Below are 20,810 nucleotides of genomic sequence, written 5' to 3'. Positions count from 1 at the left end.
CCTACTCCGCATTAAAATATACTGTATACAAAACTAATTGCGAAAGCTCCCCCACCCCCTGACGAAACGTGGCCCTGGTCCACGAACGAGGGTAACCGATGCAAGGGAGTCATCGGCTGGGCGTGTGACCCCGTGGTCGGCGAGCCGCGTGCTTTGTCATCGCTTCCCGGTGCCTTCTGGGCCAAGGGGCCGAGTCCAACCTTGCGTCGTCATCGCCCCCCCCCTCTGTCCCCACCATCCCCCCAATCCCCCAATCCCACCTATCCCACTCAGGTGCTCATCGCCCCCCCTCCGTCCCCACCATCCCCCCAATCCCCCAATCCCACCTATCCCACCCAGGTGCTCGTCGCCCGCTCTCAGCCAGTCGTCATCGTGACGGCTCCCCTTGTGGGTCTCTGTGTTAAGAATGTAATGATTCATTCCCATCGCTACCACCCTCCACCACCACCACTTTCCCCCCCAATCTGATGGATCGTCATGATTCAAGATAGTGGTTTGATGAAAGGACCGACTCCATCTTGTCCTTTTTCAATTTCATCTCTATTGTCAGTCTCGCTTGCATTGTCCGTCTCATCCATACGGTCTCTTTTGTACTCTCTGCCTCATCCGCACTTTGTTGTTGTTACTGTCTGTCTCATCCGTACTGTCTCAGTCATGCCATCCATCTCGTTTGCGTGGCCTCATTTGTAAATTGCACGCTCAGCTGCATTGTGTGCGCTCTCCGCACCGCACCGTCTCCCTTGCACCACTTTTACCCGTACCGTGTGCCCTGCCCTGTTGTCCCCTTCTCCTTTATACCATCTCCTTCATTACGCCCGTTAAGTCTGTGGGTATCATTTACACCAATTACGGATCGTAGGCCGCATGGTTCTATCGGTTCGGCTCCTCCCCAGGGATGGTTACGCCGAGCGAGCGTGCCCTGTGTGCTGCCACAGCAACGCTCGGGCAGTCCACAGAGACGGTGATGCCGACCGCGCCCTCCCACCCCTCGGCACTTAGGGCTTTTGCTGTCAAGCGTGCGTTATTCATTTGTTGTCCAGCGGTAGAGATCTTTAGCCCTGGCTCGCCAGGAGAAGACAGTACATCACAAATGTGGACTCCACCTGCTCCATCTGTACGGGATGTCGGGTTTCCCCCTCGCTCGCACACGTGGATTTTCTCCGGGTGTTCCGGTTTCCTTGCACATTTATAGACATTAAATTATTGGCCAATAACATCTTCACATATATAGAGGACCGCATCGGTTGGGCAATCGTTGGTGCAGGCTTATGGCGTGGCTGCCTTCCTGCTTGTCTGCGGTTCCTCCTTACGCCTCCGAGTCGTCCTCTCTCTGTCTACGAGAGTGCACGAACACTGTGTGGCAGCGGTGCTGCATTCCAAGTTGACATTATTATTAGAAAGAATCGCACAGAAACCCACTGACTCACATAGTGGACTCATCGAAGCACGTAGAGACTCGTCGACGGCTCGGAGAACCGGTGGGACCGGCGGTCCGGTGATTACTCTTCGGGACGGTGGCGTTCACCCAGATCTACAGCAGAAATATCAGCGATGCAGCAGCATACGGTGATTATTGTTTGTCTTGTTAAGCCTGTTTACCCAGGAAAGGCTCACCGATTTTCAAGGCTGCTGCTTTGTGTGGTCTGAATTGAGTTATTAGGAGGTAATTTTTCAGTCTTGAGGTGTTTTGGCCAATTGCAGTTACATTGTACGAATTAAAATTAATTTATTTTAGCTCCAAGAGGAAACCGTCGAACCTGGAGAAACGCCATACAGATCAGGGGGAGAACATACAAACTCTACACAGACAGGCACCAGAATCGGGAATCGAATCCAGGGCCTTTTTGCTTTGAGGCACGAATTCTACAACAGCGCTGCCAACATGCCGCCTAACACACACAACGACACGATGTGGATTACATGGCGTGTAAATGCGACCGCGTCTCAAGACGCTGTAACGGCGCCGTCCCTTTGTGCAAGCGCTGCCACACGCAGCCTGCCAGGAGGGGCAGGGTGTGGCCACGCCTGTGACATCCGCACAAAGGGGCCAGGGCCGCTCGCGATGCAACTGGCCTATGGTGCATCGAGCGGCATCGGTTCTCACGCGTGCGATGGTTTACGACGATTCGCCGTTCTTTGGCAATCCACTGCTGGACGAAGGCCCTCCCCCACGCGGTGTCGGTGGTCATAGCGCTTGTTGGGGACGGTGACAATGGCCGGCTAGCGGCAGCGCGTTTGCCACTCGTTGCGACGGTTTACGGTTCGAATCCGGCAGGCCACTCCGATTACCACCGCGGGTATAAGAATAATAATAATAACCGTGGTCATGGTGCTAGGCGCCGTCTGCTCCGCATTGGAGGGTAAAGATCCCCCCTGATGTCATTCGCGAGCAGCCCTTTTTTGTGCTCTGATGTCGGGGTCCACATTTGACAAATTAAAAAATTGCACCGCAAATTACTCAATTGGGATTGTACCCACAGCAGCACTCATCACCTCTTACTGGCATCAGACTAATGCCCGAGATTATTCTTGCACAAAAAGAGCAAGTCAGTGAGAGAGAGAGAGCAATCGAGTGAGAGAGAGAGCGAGTCAGAGAGAGAGAGAGCGAGTGAGTTAAATAGCAAGGGAAGTGAGTGAGAGAGCAAGTGAGTGAGAGTGAGTGAGAGAGAGAGAGCGAGTCAGAGAGAGAGAGAGCGAGTGAGTTAAATAGCAAGGGAAGTGAGTGAGAGAGCGAGTGAGTGAGAGAGCGAGTGAGTGAGTGAGAGAGCAATCGAGTGAGAGAGAGAGCGAGTGAGAGAGAGAGAGCGAGTCAGAGAGAGAGAGAGCGAGTGAGTTAAATAGCAAGGGAAGTGAGTGAGTGAGAGAGTGAGTGAGAGAGAGAGAGCGAGTCAGAGAGAGAGAGAGCGAGTGAGTTAAATAGCAAGGGAAGTGAGTGAGAGAGCAAGTGAGTGAGAGAGTGAGTGAGTGAGAGAGCAAGCGAGTGGCCCAACCTCTAATCCTACCCCACAGTGCCCTATTGATTTCTGTCTCCTATGGCATCATGGCAGGATGCGGTAATAATCAACAGAGAGGACCCCGTATCGATGTCGCAGCTGAGTGCATCCTTGGCTAAAGCGCAGAGCGTCGCGTTGCTTACGCTGGCTCAACATACCGCACGCGCAGCGTGGATTTGTTTTATTTACAGTTTTTGGTCTTTTCTTCCAATTATTATTTGCAACCCACCTGCGGGCTACACCGTTATCACAGGATGATCGGGCGATCTCGTTGGGAAATCGGGAAAAAGTGACGAAACGTAACCCCCACCACGCTCCAGCGAACGGCCGTCAGGAAGATGACACCACGGAGCTACTTCTGACAAATCCCTCCAGTTGCTTCTCTCCCCGTGCTAGGAGGCCACTGCAGTGTCTCGCACGCCCCGCAGTCGAGGCGTTTGTCACGTGGCAGTCAAACCGAGTTTTTTTTTGTACTCCTCAGAGCTGGAGTATAATTTAAGTGAGATATACGAGTTTACCCTTGTCGTCTTTGAGGAGCGAACTCCCACACCCACCGATAATTGACACAACGTCCTCCCCAACCCTCCGATCCCTCCGCTGGCTCCCAATCCAGTCCCAGATAAACCTCCGGATCGTCTCGACCGTCATCAAGATCCTCCATCGACTCGCCTTTGCTTACCTCTCCCCTCTCTCTGCCTCACTCTACTCCCCTCCACGCACTTTGCTGGCGCTCCCCTCATCCCGGCGCATGATGTCCCGTGGGCCCACCGTGCGATTGCACCGCCTGCACACTCGTCGGCTACGCCCGCTGCGTTGGGCATCCCTTTCCGGGCTCTCTCTTCGCTGCCGTATTTGCCGTGCTGCCTAAATTCCTCCGCACGCTGCACGCGCACGTCACTACTTGTGACACGGACGCGCGCGGTTTGGCGTGCGTCTGCGCTAGTACCCTCTGTGTGTGGTGGCGGCAGCGGCAGCGATATCGCTGCCAACGCGAAATTTCTAGAGGGCGTGAACGACGGTTTTTGCATTCTCATTTCTTTTCTCTCCCTCTCTCCGTTTCTGGGTCCTGTTTGGCCGTGGCCGATGAATGGAAGGGGAATTCAAAGTGGTGGTGGCGGGGGGGGGGGGGTGGTGGTGGTGGGGGGGGGCACTGCCGCCGCACATGCGCCGCTTTGCCGGTTTGTTCCGACGCGAGAGCCTCGTTGCTCCCGCACCAAGTTGCTATGGTGTGGAGCAGCCCGCTGATGAGAGGGGCCCTTTATTTCGCCTTTTCTTTAACCGCATACAAGACGACGTGCACTGCGTGAGGAATTGAGCGAATGTATCCCACAAGCCAGGGGTGGAGGGGCCCCTCCTGGAGAAGGGCGTTGTTCTGCGTGGCGCCGTCGTTCATTTACGTGCATTTAATAAATGTGCAGCGTTGCGGTGCCCTTTTGGTTTAATCCACTGCCGGGTGAGGGCCCTCCCCACGCCCCGGTGTGGGTCTTGGGGTTTAGTTTGACCATACTTCACCAACCTGGTCAATGCAGGTTGGCGAATGGTGGTGTAGATGTGTAGATTTTTCTGCACTGCTGTGTGCTGCCCGCCACGTAGACCCTCAGCAGCCTATAGCACCTGTGTGTGCGTGGTGGTCGCCGGTCAGAGCGCTACCCAAGCTTAACCCGGGCGGTGACGCGTTCGTCACTTGTTACGGAGGCTGACTGTTCACAATCCAGCGACCGCCCTGGTTAATACTGCAGCGTGTGTGTTGACCGTAGTAATAATGCTAAAACCAAACAATTTTCTATATTACGAGGCAAGGCCCACTGAGCTATATATCTCTTTTTCAGAAGCCACTTGGCCACAATTGAGAGCTCAACGAAGTGGATTATCACGTGGCAATGTATAGCAGCCAAATACTCTGAACGCACGTTGATTCTAAATGTGGAGGAAAAAACCCCAGAACCCAGATAAAAATCCACACGACCACGGGAGGGAGAACACGCAACCTCCAAATCAACAGCAGTCAGAGGTGCGATTGAACCCACGACCTCCTCCAGACCAGGCGAGATAGTTAACATCTCGCTACCATGGGCCACCACGCCGTCTGCTTCACTCGCAGTGGACATTATAGTTCCGGTGACGCCATTCGCAAGAGTGAACCATTGTGTGCCAGTGTCAGGGTCCAAATTGACCAAATTTGGAATTACACCGCAAGTCGCTCAATTGGGACGATACACATAACAGCACTCACTGGCCCCTACTTGCAGACTAATGCCCCACAGGCCACTGTTGCAAATAAGACTTATCCCGAGTTGTCACATGATTAAACTAAATTAACATGACTTGGTTTGCTGACTCAATCACTCACTCAAACCTCCATCCAGCCACTCAATGACTCACTTTCTCATTCACTAATTGACTCACTCACTCTTGCAAAATAACTTTTATCCTGGTCTCTTCAGTTCTCCTCACCCGGTTGAACAAATACTCTTGAAACTCGAACCGTGCTTAACAGCCGAGGTCAGACGACAATTGTGGGTGTGGTCTGGGCAATGTGGTCGTGGGTAACAGAGTCACTCGGGAAGTTTGTTCGATGCCCGCTCACTCCGTCACAATGGGGTGATTTTGCCCATTTTGGGGTGGCATGGCTCGCCATAAGACATTTGTGTTTTGTGCCTGGATCTCTTGATTTGTCAACAATCTAGATATAGAAAACTAAAAACTCACTGATAACAAAATCTGTGTTCATCGCATTGAAAACTAAAGGACGGGTACTGGTAGCGGTACGCAAGCACAACAAATGAACTCCCTATGTCTGTCACCAACACAAGCTTAAAATATAAAATTGGCAGGGCGGCACTAAGCACCTTCTATAAGCACGGTTGGCTACGTACGGTGTGAAAGAAGTTCAACATACGTACACAAGTGGCTTGTGATCCAGCACTCTGGAGGCAGCAGCGAGGGTTGGTGGATCGCCACACAGATGCTGCGAAACTCCGTTCCCCGTGGGTGTTGAGGAGGAGCCATTATTCCCTGGCTCGCCAGGAGGAAGCGGTACAGCAAAATTGAGGATTCCACCTTGTTCCGTGTGTAAGCGACGGTGTTTTCTCCTCGCACGCGTGGGGGTTCTCTCCGGTTCTGCGGTTTCCCCCCACGTGTATAAGCACTCATTAAGTGGCCGATAACACCTTCATGTAGCAAGGACCCCAGAGCTTGGGCAATTGTTGGTAGCACTGCCTCGCCACATTGCTGCTTCCTTTCCCATTCGCCTCCTCCAAGACGCCTAATCCTGCGATCAAATCGCCCAGAATTCACCCTCCCGGAAGCCAAACGGGACTGAGCCTGGATAGCGATGGGATGGGTGGCCGCTGTGCGTCACCGACGTCGTGGGCTGCGGGAATATGTGGTGGTCAGCAGTGGGGGCCGTGCGGCAAAACATTGTTGTACTGCACTTATATGCTCCCCACGTCTGTGCTCCTCTCCCAGCTTCACCAGGCCGCGCCGACAAAGCGTGCCGAAGCGTGGTCGGTTCACCCCGACGGATCTGCGCAGCATGGCGAGACCCTCATCCAGCAGCGGATTTGCCAGTGGGGGCCTTTTACGTCTTGTAGGCGCGTTAGGCGCGTAACAAAAATACAAGTAACAGACCCGACACTGTGAGGAGTGTCCCCCGATTCATTGTGTTGCCTTTCTTGATCAATCGGATGAAGGGGGCTGGGAGAGAGCCTTTCTTTACTTTGTGATGTGGCCAAGGGGCCTCCAGCTTCTCCCGAAAGCCATTCGTGAATTTAAGCTGCTGTCTGTCCGTGTCCCGTTCCCCCGTGATGCTAATGCGCCTGCTTGTGATTTTGCTCGTGTAGCACCACAAAGGCGCCGCGTCTCGGCGCCCGCTCTCCGCGGAAAGTAGGTCACCCGCTCTGCCGACGTTACTGCGGCAGCGGCGGCGGTCTCGTCGCTATAGGCTGGGACGTGTCCTCCTCGCCATGTGCGAGGAGGGAGGGAGGGTGGATTAGAAGGAGGAGGGAGGGAGATACGGGGAGGATGAAGGAGGATTTGCTTCAAGGTCCAGCGAGACAGCCCTGCGGGTCCAAAAAAATATATAAAATTAATTTGACCGGCTGCCCTTTGTTTGCTATTTGCACGGCGACGATGCCTCCGATTCCCCGCTTAATTTATGACCCCCCAGCGCTTGCATCTTCCCCTTGTCGAGGCATATCTATGACGAAGTGCGAAAGATCCGTCAGCATTGCGTAGCCGGTATATAAATATATATTTTAATAAGCGTCTCGGTCTCTCTCAACCCCCTCCCCCAACCACGGTGTAAAATCTTTACGCGGCCCTTGGTGGGGGAGGGGTGGTGAGGTTATGGGGGTCATTGTTTTTGTGATGAGCTGCAATCTGGCGGTGGCACACGTGGGGTTTTTACGGCGGGAGCGGTGACTCTATATATTTTTAGTGGGATGGTGAGGCCGACGACGTAAAAGCCATATTGATTTTGGGTTCTGCATAAAGGGTTTTCTCTGGCGAACGTGCGGTCCGCACGTTTTGTTGGCGCAAAAGAACCTTTCGTGCATGGCTCGGGCGCCCGGGGGCTCTTCGTTTATTTGCAGCGTTCCGCTTTCATCGTCGCTATTCATTTTCTCGTCGCCGTATTTTCTGCCGGTGCAGCTTTTTTTTTATTATAATCGTTGGGCCGCCCTTCGTGGTTGAGCCTGCGGTTACTGACAGGGGCGGGAGGCGCCGGGAATAGCGGCACGAAGGTGCACTCTCCCCTCTTAAGAGCAGGGGGGCGCGGGGCGGGAGCTCGGTGCGCACGGCAGCAGCGATGCTCACGGAAATCGATGTCGCATTGAGGAGCGCCGCCGGCAGCTGATTCCCCACGAAGTGGCACAAGGTCACGTCGTGCTGGCTCCGCCTTCCCACGTGCGTGTTCACATCTGGGGCCCTTTGTCAATCCACTGCTAGATGATGGTCTACCCTCTACCCCTCCCTCCCCTCTACCCCCCCCCCCCCCCCGACGACACCCCCACAGTGCTGGTCGTGTGTGTTGCTCGATCATAATTAGCCCACCCTGGGCAGCGTGCGTTTGTGCGGAGAGGAAGAGGGAAGAGGGCCCCCGGGGAGCCTGTGTGGACGTCGCTCGTCACCGACGGCTCCCGTGGCCGGGAATCGAACTTGGATGGCCACGTTCATAGGGAGCAGAGCGTCTGCCACTGCACCACCGCATGACTGCTCCATGTCTCAGCTTCCATGATCATTATACGACCATTTACACAAAGGGTTTCGCAGACAGTATTATGATTCCTAATTGATTATTGGGTTACGTGGCTTATCCAATAAAACATTTATGAATAATAATGAGTACGGTGTATCATTCGTAATTAGATTATTTTGGGTTAGATCGTGTTGGTGTAATGCTCCAGAGCCAATTGCATTGTCACGTCGTGATTTATTTGGTTTTGCATAAAAACCAGAGGAGGATGAGAAACATTGAAAAGCCCGTGCAAATTTACGGCTGTTTGTACGACGTATCACTGGAGATTGGATCCAGCATCATCAGCCGTTAAAAAAAAGCTCCAGCTAAGTCCATAAGGACCTGGATCAGGAACCTCTTTAACACAGAGAGCTGAGCTGCTGTTAACAGCTGACGATGCTGCACTTAATCTCCGGCGAAACGTCGTGCGAAGTTGTCGTACTTTCGTTTGTTCTCTTCCTCCACCTCCGGCGACTTTTTGGACTAATCAAATCAGTCGCTATAATTGCCCGTGACGTGACAACTTGATTTGGTCGGCGCTGTTGCACAGTGGTGGAGGGTTACAGTGAAACAAGTCGACATTGTTGTCTACACGACCATCTAACCCGCACGAAATCTATTAATGAATCGTGAATTCTGCTTGTATAAAAAGAAGCCTACGTATAAAATTAATGGGGATGTGTGGAAACGTGAACGCTTGCCGGTGTCCGTGGAAACGTGACGTTATAACCACAGTGCTGTCCGTCGTCATCGCCACCGCCCCTTTGGCGTTTTGTTCATTCCGTTGCATGGGGCGTCTCGCGTATGCAGTTTTGGGGACTAACAAAACAGCAAAGAGACCCGGGGATGTGTGCAACACACGTATCTCAGGGGCTCACCGGAGAGATTCGTATGAAATCAAAACCACTCGACAAAAATACGCCGTGTGAAATGCATCAAATTATAAAAAAAATCGCAGCCCTGTAGGAAGAAGAGGGTGGCAGAGTGGTGCCAGCGCACCGACAACCACTGTGGCTCGCAGCGAGAAGGAATCCTGGGTGCGATTCCTGACTCGGACGCCTTTCTGCGCGGAAGGTTTTTATGTTCCCGCCCTGCTCTGCGCGCGTTCCCTCCAGGTTCTCCGGATTTGCTCCCAGAGCTAAAACGAACACTCGGTGTCACTGGCATTGGCCAAACATCACCAATGCTGGAAACGTCCCTGCAAATGAGACCAAGGCTGCCGGGCATGGTGCTAGCCACCCACCCCCCTCGTGTGCCGTGCCGGCCTTCATATGTGCTCACAAACAGGCCCCAACAGTCTGTTAGGCTGTACGGGGGATCGTTGTCTAAGTTGTGGTGTTGGATGCCCGGTGCCTGCGGCATTGGAGGCGACGCACGTGTGCGGTCACGGAGTTTATCTGACACGTCGGTCCATCCGTCCTTCTGTCCGTGACGCACAGGTCTCTCCTGCTGGCTGAGATCGAGCGAGAGGAGCGCGAGAAGGACTGGTACTACGCGCAGCTCCAGAACCTCACCAAGCGCATCGACGGGCTCCCTCTCACCGACGGGGTGAGCGGCATCATCACCGCCACCGCCACCGCCACCGGTCGGGAATTGTGGTGGTACAGGCCACCCCCCCACCCCCCACCCCCTTGTGTGCCGTGCCGGCCTTCATAAGAGCGCCACGGTGGCAGAATGTGAAGTACCTCGCCTGGTGTGCAGGAGGTCGTGGGTTCGATCCCGACCTTGACGCATGCTGTATCTTTTGAGTTTGCGCGTCTCCCTGTGGTCGCGTGGATTTTTTTCCACGTCCTCCGGTTTTTCCCTACACATTTAGAAGCGTGCGTTTCGAGTGTTTGGCTGCTATAAATTTCCACTTTTGTTGGGCTATTGTTTGTGGCCAGGTGGCTTCTGAAAAAGAGCTGCATAGCTCGGTGGCCCTTACCTGGAAAAATAAAACAAGTAAAACCGACCTCGCTGACGGCGCTTGCTCCCCGACAGCCTGTGTAGCGGCTTGGTGTGCCCGTCCCTCCCCAGCACTACCTGCAAACGGACGTGACGCGCCGGGAGCTGGAGCTGGAGGCTCAGAACATCCGCACCGCGATGGAGGAGCGGCTGGGCACTTGCCAGCAGATGGCGCAGAGAGCACAGGTGCCGCCCGATTGCGCAATCCCCCCCCCACCCCCCCTTCACCAGAATGCCCTGGTTCCGCATCTCCACTTTAATGTCATTATTTCCCAAATGGTTTTTATTAGGGCTGAACGATTAATCGATTTCAAATCGAAATCGCAATTTGAAACAATGCGATTAGCAAATCGCAAAGGCTGCGATTTTTTGCAATTTGAAGAGTCCTCTTACTTTCTTATTGGAATTAAAGTTAATTTTTTTAATTATTATAACTGTATTGATTTAACTTAACAATTGTTCTATGTTTGATTGTTCTATATCAATTAAAACATTTTAATAAATGCATGGAAGCAATTCATATCTTTTAAGTTCTCATCCTTGCATTAGAATATAAAGAGCAGTTCATATTTTGATGGTATCTTGTGGTAATGCTCCATCACATGTTTAAATCTTATTACACAGTGAATATTGAACTGAAGCTGGACTTGAATAAATGTAATCGCATATCAAAGCGCAATATCTGTCAGAAAAGTCGCAATTATATATTTTCCCCAAATCGTTCAGCCCTAGTTTTTATCCTGATTGTTATCGGTGACGTAATAATAATGATGATGTAATTTTGTACGTCGTCACGAAGGAAGGCCCTGCTGTGTGTTACGGAGGGGTTTCGTGCCACTCATCCACTCATCCACTTACCAACCCACCTGATCATTCACTCGCACTCAATCGCTCATCCACTCACTCACTTATGCATCCAATCACGCACCCATCCACTCACCCTGTCACTCATTAACCCGCTCACCCACACACATGTTCACTGACCCGCCCATTCTCATCCAATTGCTCATTTTTGTATATTTTGTATTGGGGCGGCATTTTCTGTGTGCGTTGTGACGTCACTCGAGTGATGCTTATTGAGTGCGATCTCATTTGAGTCGCGTTGTCACGAGTCAAAGAATCCTTTTGGATTCTTTGCAAGGCGGTGCGTCGATTCGTGTCAAGAGTACGGCCCACGATGGCGGATGTCACAGAGCTACATCTGAGCGACAGTCGTCTGCACACACAGTAGGGGGCAGCGCTTTCCCGCTCGCTCTGCCGTTTGAGATTCGTGTTTGGCGCATGACGATCACACCGATGTTTCATTCTCAGAGATGGAATTTTGCCTAATGAGGTGCACAACAAAATGAAATGTCATCAGGGTTTTTTGTACAGAGACCATTAGCTCGCTACGCTTGAGAACCCGGTTTAATTATGACTCGGGCTACGTAAAACTATGTGTCTCTGTGTGAATGTGTCGGTCTCTGTGTGAGTGGGTTTTTATATGAATCTCTCGGTCACTTTATGAGTCTATTGGTCTCAATGTTAGTTTGTAGCGCTCTGGCTCCGTGTAAAATTATGGGTCTCTCTGTGAGTCTATGGATCTCTATAGTGTCTATGATTGCTCTGTGAGTCTATGGGTCTGTATGAAAACCGTTGGTGAGCGGGCTGAAACCATCAACTCGAGGATCCGGTTTCATCACTGTGGTTGGGATTGAAACCTGGATTCGAACCCAGGGTCTCAGCGGTGCCGGCTCGGCTTCTCTGACCTCCGAGCCACCTGGCCAGTCCACTCGGTTCTGTGCGTTATGTTGAGCTTCTTTTGCACCACATACGTAGCCAACCGTGCTAGTCGGAGGTGCGGGGGAAGGACAACAAACGAAACACAAAATACAGTTCTAAAGAAATGAGTTTTCAATCTAGATTTAAAAGGTCATAGCTCTAGTGGCTTCCGAATATCGGAAGGAAGGGCGTTCCAGACGGCCGCAGAAGTGCATCTGAAAGCGCGCGATGCGGCAGTGACCGTCTTTGTTTGACGGCGAGCCAAAAGCCGCTTGTGCGACGGGAGTGCCGGCGGGACGCGGTCATCTGAGCTGCAACGCCGTGCCTCTCTCCCACAGGTGGACGTGCTACGCATCAAGGAGATCGACCAGGAGATAGCGCGCGTGCGCCAGCTGCTGCACGAGGCCCAGGGCGTCGGCAGCGACGGCGAGGTGAGCGCCGGCGAAGGGGCTCTCTGTTTTGTGGCCGGTGGCGGGGCGCGCCCGCATTGCTCGGTCGCTCGCTTGTAGCCTCCGGTATTATCTTGGCACGAAAATTTGCCGACTCGCAGAGAAGCAAATGAAGCGGACGCTATCGGTGTAGAGCGCAGGACGCTGGGTCGGGGCGCCGGGTTACGATATCCGGCACTTTGATGGATTGTCATGAGTCAGAGATGCGATGATTCAATTCGAGAGCCCATTCTTGTGGTCTCTTGCTCACGTTTCCCATGTTTGCTCTGACGTCCGTACGGTGTTATTAAAATCAAGATTATTATTCCCTCCATTAATGTCAATTTAACACGAGAGTATCGTTTGCATATCATTTGCCTAAAAATGTAAGTCATCGATTGTCACTCGCACCATTGGCACTCCTCGAAGACACTGGCGTAGCCATCAACTGCCTGTGTTGCGATCGAAACGTCGTAGTTTTTCGTATTTTGTTTGTTCTACGTGACTTTACCGAAAGACCCAAAGAATATCAACAGACCGATGTACACATCTTCTTCATAAACAGAACATTAAAGACACAAGCCCCAGTATCTCGATTTTGGTCATACAATACAAACTATGGACTATAGAGTAAACCACTGTAAGCTGCGCTCCTTCAAAGTAGGAGTAGCAGTAAAACTACACGAATCTCTCTGCCGAAGCCCTTTCGTCACGGACCTGAACATTTGCAATTAGCTCCTGAACATATTGTCATTGTGGGCAAGAATATAATTCGCAGAGTTCACTGTACATGGAATATCGTGAGCATAGCAACAACAACAGCAAATTAAATATACACGGCGTATTTTAAGCCCGTCGCATCTTACGAGCATTTACCAAATTGACAAATGATTAAGTTCGGGTGGAACGAGAGTGCGGGTCACAGGGCAGGGGAAGACGTGATGCAGCAAAGAGAGAGAGAGAGAGTGACTCCGTGGCATGGTCGGAGACAAAGCAGCCATGGCCCAGCACCCACAGCAGTAACAACAAGCTCCAAGCTTATTTTGTTTAACCACGTGAGAACTCAAGAAGAGACCAGGATAGAATCACATTTACAAGAGCCGCTTGGGTGAAGGAGTGAGTGGCTGAGTGGAAAAATCGCCCGATGATGCTGGATGTAATATCCAGTGAAACGTCACATTACTCAAAGTGTAAATACTGTGGATTTACTCTCCAACACACCGGTGGGCTGAAGTAGCAACTAATTGGTGCGTTTTGTTTACACAATAAACCTTACTGGTTGGCTGTGTCGGGTGGTGGCGGGTAACCGACACATTTATACGTACGCGATCTAACCCTAAACACCTTTATTATGAATAATATTGGCCGCGAAAGTTTACGTGTCAAACTGGCTGAGTGAGTCGGCGAGTGAGCAGTAAATGAGTGAGTGGGTGGGCGGGTGAGTGGGCCGTGGAGTTCAAGTTACAAGTTGATTCTGTTGAGCCAGGGTGAGAGCTCAAGAGACCAGGAGGGGTCTCATTTGCAAGAGTGAGTGACCTCCTTCACCCGAATGACAAAACAAATTAAGTACAGCAATGAAGAAATGAGAAATCATCGCCAAAACGCCTGTGTCATAACATGACAAATTGATAAATAGTGCACAAATAGAAGTTGACGTTATCTAATACATTCTCAGGAGGTGGGGGGGGGGGGCGCAGGGATAGGGGGCGGAAGAAGGCTTTGAATTAGATTCATTTTTCAGTCAATCAAGTTTAATCAATCATTTGCGGAATCCATCTGTGATTCGGTGTCTCTGTGCTTCTGCCCAGCTTAGCACCTTTAAGGAGGACCAACATGACGGGCTCGGCTGGTACATCCAGCGGAAAGAAAAACAATCGCGTTACCCGATTCGTTTGTTTTGTGTTAGTTGGCGAAGGTGTAATGCCGATCAAAGTTGAACTATAACCCTCCACCACCCAGCGACAGAGCCAACCAAATCAAGTTGTCAAGTCGTGGCTAAAAATATGCCGACTGATTTGGTTTCTAGTAAACATTCTTACTTATACCTACACGATCTAACTCAACAATAAACTAATTGCGAATCGTTATATTGCTCGAGAAAGCCGGCGTATAATCTTAATAACATTCATTGCTTGAGGTTGGGGCACGGACAAGTCTTAAGTGGAAACGTGTTACACTGATGATGACATCATGGTTGTGGTAGTGATTGTGGTGATGCTGATGTTTAGCATGAGAGTGATGATTTCGTGAGGTTATGATGGCAATGATGGTGTTAGTGATGAAAACAGTGGTGGTGACGACGACGACGATGATAGCAGTGACGATGGTTGGAGGCTGACAATAGTGGGGTTAGCACCGGCCGTCCGGCCCATTTCCTTGACTGCAGTGACCGTGACGATGATGACATTGGTAATGAAGCTAATACTGGTTACTTCGACAACAACAACAATAACAATTAAAGTAATAACGACTCTCTTTGTAATCACATCGCCTCTCGTTATTAATGCCCGATTCGTCCATTTGACCGCGCGCGCTCCGATCCGAGCAAATTTGCTCGCGCTCCGTTCCAACGGGCCTGGACGCCCGCCCGCCCGCCTGCCCGCCTGCAACAATGGGCGGCTTGGGTTTTGAACGATGGCCGTCGTCGCATCGACGGCTCGGCCAATCCCCCTGGCAACGGAGCGACCGCCGCGGCGCTTTGTGAGGCCTCCGCTTGTCGGGGTGGCACAGGGGCAAGGCGTTGTGCGGAAGCCAAGGGGATGTTTTTGCGTGGGCTCTCGTGTCGTTTAAAAAAAAATAGTTTCTTAGTTTTAGTACCCGGGCAGACAACGACGTAAATCTCCCTCTTGTGTCTTTGTTTTGCGATGGATTTTTTTTTGCTGCGCAATCTGAAATGAGCCTGGCGGTGGTGGCTACGTTGCTGCACGTGGCTGCTGCCTGTAGCCCGGCAGCACTGTGGAGGAAGCAGCCAGGGTTGGTGGATCACCGCACAGATGTTGTGAAACTCCCTTCCCCTGGGCGTCGAGGTGCGAGACGTACCCCGGCTCGCCAGGAGAAGCAAAAATGTAGACGCCACCTGTTCAATCTTTATGGGATAGCGTTGTTCCTTAGCACGTGTGGTTTTCTCCGGGTGTAAACAATTTAATATATCGAGGACCACAGAGCTTGGGGCGGGGAGGGGAGTGCGTTTGTCTCTGTGCGTGTTGAATCGGCGGCAACGGAAGTCCGATGGGGAGCCCGTCAGCGCAAATGACGTTTGCGTGTTTGGCCATTTTTGTGCTCTGGCTTTTGTCTCCCGGCTTCTTTGGGGCCGCCCTTCTGATGGATCAGTTTGTCCACTTGTTCACATGGTGGTCATCAACACGCCCCCCCGTGGCTTAGATACAGCTCCACTCCATCCCAGCGCCGAGCACCCAGCCAGTCGTGTGCGAGCCGGAGCGTCCCCGTGACCGCGCATGGCCACCGTATTTAACCCAAGTACTGACGTGCAGTTTTTCAATTGGTTAAAGTTGGTTATAACAACGCAACTTCATGCGGCAGTTTCGTTCGTATCCCACCGTGACGGGCGGACGGAGTGGACGCATAAACGCGTTCGACGTCGGCTGGAAAGCGTAAATAACGCTCCCAAGTCAAAAAGTGGTCCCTGTGGTCAAATAAACATCTGCCTGGTACTCATGTTAGGATTTTTTTTGTACATTGCAATAAAAGCAACATGAATAGCATTACAAGCTGCGAATGGGCTCGTGAAAATAACGGGGATATTGTTAGGGAACCTGTCATACCCGGGCACCCTGACCATGCGTTAGCCCGGTACGTTAGCGGACGCTCCGCGGTGCGTGAGAGGGAACAAGAGCGCTGTATGATGGGGGGGGGGGGGGGGGGGGGACCATCGCGTCTCCCTCTGTAAGGCGATAAGAATGTTGGGTCTTACCCAGAATCCCCACGGCTGCTGCGGAGTGGCAGACGAGACGGCCGCCCCCCCTTCCCCCCTCCCCGTGTCACTCCCTCTCACATCCGCTCCACTCCATCGCGCACCGCACTTATTGCCTGCTGTGGTTGATGTGCAGAGGGCTCCGGGAAAAAAAAAATCTGCGGAAGCTTTCGGTTTTTGCGGTTATTACTATGCGGTCGCGCACGTACGTACGTGATTGAGAAGCGGGAGGTATGTGAGAGGTTGGCACACATACGTCCGCACACGTACACAAATAAAGACAAAGATCCCTCGTATAGCCTTTAACAGATTTTTCGAGCAAGTGCTGTTAGCCAGCACATTTGAGTGATCAACACCACACCTGGCCACCTTTGTCTCCCCAGTGCAATTTTGTTTACACACCGAGTCGACGTCGGGGAGGTCCGCAATCGATTCAGATGTGCACCACTGTTATTGGCTGTGAGCGCGAATCGAACTTGCGTCGCCCGGGTTCGCAGCGATGGAACAAAACATTTTTCAGCCGCCATCTGCTCCGGCTTCATCATTATAACACGGTGTGGATCTACCGTGTTTTAATGATTTCGCGACTCCATACAGACGGAACAGAAACAGTGGATACGTTTACTGTGCAGAGAGAGGCTCTCGGTCGCTGGCAGAGGAGAAGTGGGGGGATGGCCTTGAGCCTGGGCTCGATCAGGGGCAGGGAGTCGAGAGCACGGACGGATGGATGGGGGAAGGAAATTCCTGAGGCAGCAGAGGAAGAGAATGAGTGACCTCCCACGGAGAGAAGGTTGATTGCGGGCTTCGGTAGAAAGCCTTGGTTGATGGAGCGGAGAGGGCGAGGGAAGTAGAGAGCGATGGGAGGAGAGAGGTGGTGGGGAGCCGATGGGGGGGGGAGGGAGTTGAGTGAGACGAGAGAGGCAGGAGAGTGGTGCATGGAGGGGAGTCGAGTGAGATGAGAGAGGTAAGCAGAGGTGAGTCTGTGGAGTGCGGTCTTGTAATTGACCCGGGGTTGTGGGCCGACCCCCGCGCGTTGGGGTTACGTGGCCTCATCTCACGGGGGGCGAGTGAGCAGACCGCAGTCTGCAAAACAGTCTGGAAGCAACGGTAGAAAATTCCACATTCCCATCGCAGGGACGGTCGGTCTCTCCGCTCGACAATTTGCGACGGAACAAATATCACACGAAGGTGCACAGCCAGATTCCCAGGGAAACCGCCGGGTGGAGGAGGGTTTAACGACACGAAATTTCACGCGGCGATCTGACACTAAAAAAAATTGTCAATTGCGATTCGGAATGTCTGGTCACTCCAGCCCCTGCGTCGTGTTGAATGTGTCCGTCCACTGGAGCCGGATTGAACGGCAACGCTCCCCCACCTTCATGGTCGATTCTCCAGTGATCGTTTTGTCCTGTGCGAGTTGTCTCATGGTTATTTATTTATTTTCGAAAACGATTCCGAGAGTATTTCTCGCACCGCCCTTGGTCACGTGACGCCGCAGCTGACGCGATAGAAATGGAGGCAGTCGTCGGTGAGAGCAGAGATCGTTGGGCGGCCGCGGTGTCCTCTCCACCCCCGCCGCTCGGAGCCGCCGGCGGTTCGCTGCTGCTGCTGCCGCTGTTGCTGCGTGGGCCGCGGGTGCCGTCCCCGGCACTGTCTCCCGCGAGGGTTCTTCTGCCGTCGGTTGTCAACAGCTGCTGCCGCGGCGGTCACCGCTCGTGGCCCGCAGCAAGAAGGGACCTTGGTTCGATTCCCGACGCCGGCCCCCTTTTTTGCGTGGAGTTTGTGTCTTCTCCCCTTGTTGAAGTGAGAGTGTGTGAGCGTGTGTGTGAGCAGTGGCGAAGTGGTTAGCGTGCTTGCAATGTGAACCCGGTGAACCGAGTTCGATTTCAGCTCACGGCCAACACCAGTGACAATTAGCTGAACCAGTCCAGGGCGTCCGCTAGGTCGACTCAGCCTTAAATGAGTACCTGACGCCGGGTGTCAACATCGCTGCGAGAGAGTTAAAGGCAGTTGGGCGTGGTGCTGGCCACCCACTTCCCTCGTGTACCATGCCCGTTCTTAAGTGCTCGCTCACGGCACTTGACCCAAAAGGCTGTCAAGGTTAAATGGGGGATATTTGTATTAGTGTGAGAGTCAGTGTGTAGAGTTTGTATGTTCTCCCCTTGTTCTATACGAGGATTCCTCTGGGTTTCCTCCGCAAAAAAATCATTCTAACTGGTTTTGACTAACTTAAATTGGCCCTCCTTTCCTCGCTCCCCCCCCCCAGCCCCTGCTGCTTGAGCTTGGTGTGGGCCCTGGTGCAGGTGCACCGCCTGCACACTCGATAGCTGCGCCGCTGTTAGCGAAACAGTTCGTCCGAGACACAGGAAATGGAACTCGTGTATTGAAGACATATTGACGAGTGATGGTAATGTGGTCATGATGGGTGTAGTGATGGCCATGGTGGTGGTGGTGGTGCTGGTTACTGTGATTTTCGTAATGATGGTGTTAAAGGCAGTAGCAATGATGATGTTGCTTATAGTAGTGTTGAGAGTGATGTTTCTGTAAGTGATGATGATGTTCATGTTGCTGGTGATGTTAGTGGAATGTAGTAATCATGATGATGCTACGATGATGATGTCACTCGGTATGGTAGTGGCCATGATGATGATGATGATGCTGGTGACGATGTTGCTCGCCACGTGGTATTGGTGAATAATGAGATCACTGCGGCCCCCCCCCTGCATTAGTTGTGGCCTTGACGTGACATCTGGCTGTGCGCCTATGAGAGGGCTTCTTCCCCCCCCCCCCCGCACGGCAGACGGCAACCCCCAACAGCTGCTTCTCCTGCTGCCTGCTCCATTTTCATATTTTATGCTTCGCAGCAAAAACTCGATTTTGCTGGAGTCGAGGTTTTCCCGCTTGCGGTCCGTGGCAGAGGTTACGCGGGTGCACAGCGATAGCTGGGAAAGCGAACCGTCATCAAGGGTTATCTATCCAGGATGTGTCCTGTTACCCTTATCCTCAGAATGATCAGGGCTTAATTTCTTACTGAATATTTTCCAGGTCACTGGTCGACTGGGGGGTAGGTAGGTAGGTAGCTGGCGACACGTGACCAGGAGTATCCATTCGCAAAGAGGTATGGTGGATGTGGTGTAAAGTAACGCGTGCGCAACGGCCTGTCGCCTACATGCGCACGTGTAGACGTGTGGCGGTCAGTGGGTGGCCTGTGAGCGCGACGTACCCTTGACGAGGGTGGCGCTTCACCACTGCTGGCGGCACGGATCCGGGGTGGACGCTGCCCGGCCCTCGGTGACGCCGATGTACCCCGGAGTCGGCTGGGCGAAGTGGCGGCGGACGCCCCAAGTTTAGCGCGGGAGCGTGGTTATTTTCACCGCCTTGTTTTGCCGCAGATAAAAACTAGCGGCGGCACATTTCGTTTGCATCGTCCGGTTTGTGTGGCAGCGCCGATGTGACCGGGGCCGGTGTGATCGGGGCCGGTGTGCGAGCGGCGCTGTGCTCTGGGGCTCGGGGGTTTTCCCGCGAGAGCCGCCGGAATTCCAGATTTGTTGCGCCGGCGGTCGTGGTTTCTGTACGTGCGGAGGGATAATGGTAATTATGATCGTGATGAAGCACTGCTGGGTTTCACGGACACAGGCTGCGGTAGTTTCACATTTGGGGGTGGGGGGGGGGTTGCTGCTGTTGCGTGTAATCCCAGTTGAGTCATTTGCAGTGTGATTTTTTTTAATTTGGCAAACTTGGACCGTGAAGCCGGTACGCAGTGGCCTACTACTCTTTAAGAGCGATGTCACGGGACCTTTCAACGTTCCACTGCGAATGAAGCAGACGGCACGTCGTGGTTGTCGGAGTAAATTTACGGGCAATACACACAACTGTGGTATTAAGCAGGGCGGCCCGCCTGAATCAAACCACGCACCTTTGCGGCGAGCGGCGGCGAACGCGGCTAACCCGAGGCCGCATCACCGCCCCCTGGATGGCGAGCGGCCTCCAGGAGCTCTGTGGCCCTGACGTCGTTTGTCCAGCCCGGTGTTTGGCAGAAGAAGTAATAAAATCTAACAATAATACACGAATCAGCCTAATTGGACGCTGCAGCTGCAGCGGCACGGTGTTGTGTTTCTCCGCTGCGATTGTCGCTGGTTATTTTTCCCTGTTGTAAACGGACCGCGTGCTTTTGTTTGCCTCGGCTGTTAAATCTGCTGGGCATGCGGGGGTTTAATGAGGATCCGGCGGATTAGCCGGTGCTCTTGCTGGGCCTAACGAGCTTGCGTGGCACCAGTCGTGCCTTAGATTGAGTGCACGGAAGCTCCGTGCCCATTTTGTGTAAATGCACATTGTCGATTGTTCCCGTTTGAAAGCGATCGAAAGCTATGCGGCTAGCTGTGTCGGGTCAGTTGGAATATCGCAGCGATTATTCAGCAGTTTTGCAATTGAACCCTGGGTCCCACGGAGAAGGGGGTCAGGGCAGTCTAGGGAGATAGGAGCTACAGCAAGACCCAGGCAGGGGGCCCTAGAAATCA

At 52.7% G+C, this 20,810-nt stretch overlaps 1 protein-coding gene across 4 annotated transcripts in view; it reads left to right on the top strand.

Annotated features, from left to right (window-relative positions):
* The window catches only part of LOC133355049 (adenomatous polyposis coli protein-like), a 67,383-nt gene that overhangs the window by 20,060 nt on the left and 26,513 nt on the right, over nt 1-20,810 (top strand). For all 4 annotated transcript variants that reach the window (XM_061572307.1, XM_061572306.1, XM_061572309.1 and 1 more), the window contains 3 exons: nt 9,669-9,777; nt 10,246-10,359; nt 12,273-12,365. In XM_061572307.1, coding sequence (XP_061428291.1) covers nt 9,669-9,777; nt 10,246-10,359; nt 12,273-12,365 — 316 coding nt within the window. The remainder of the gene's footprint in view (nt 1-9,668; nt 9,778-10,245; nt 10,360-12,272; nt 12,366-20,810) is intronic.

Source organism: Lethenteron reissneri, chromosome 50 (assembly GCF_015708825.2).
Source record: "Lethenteron reissneri isolate LAM-NWPU_2019-01 chromosome 50, ASM1570882v1, whole genome shotgun sequence".
Taxonomy (NCBI): Eukaryota; Metazoa; Chordata; class Hyperoartia; order Petromyzontiformes; family Petromyzontidae; genus Lethenteron; species Lethenteron reissneri.
The sequence above is the reverse complement of the archived record's forward strand: the minus strand, read 5'-3'. Positions and strand labels throughout refer to the sequence as shown.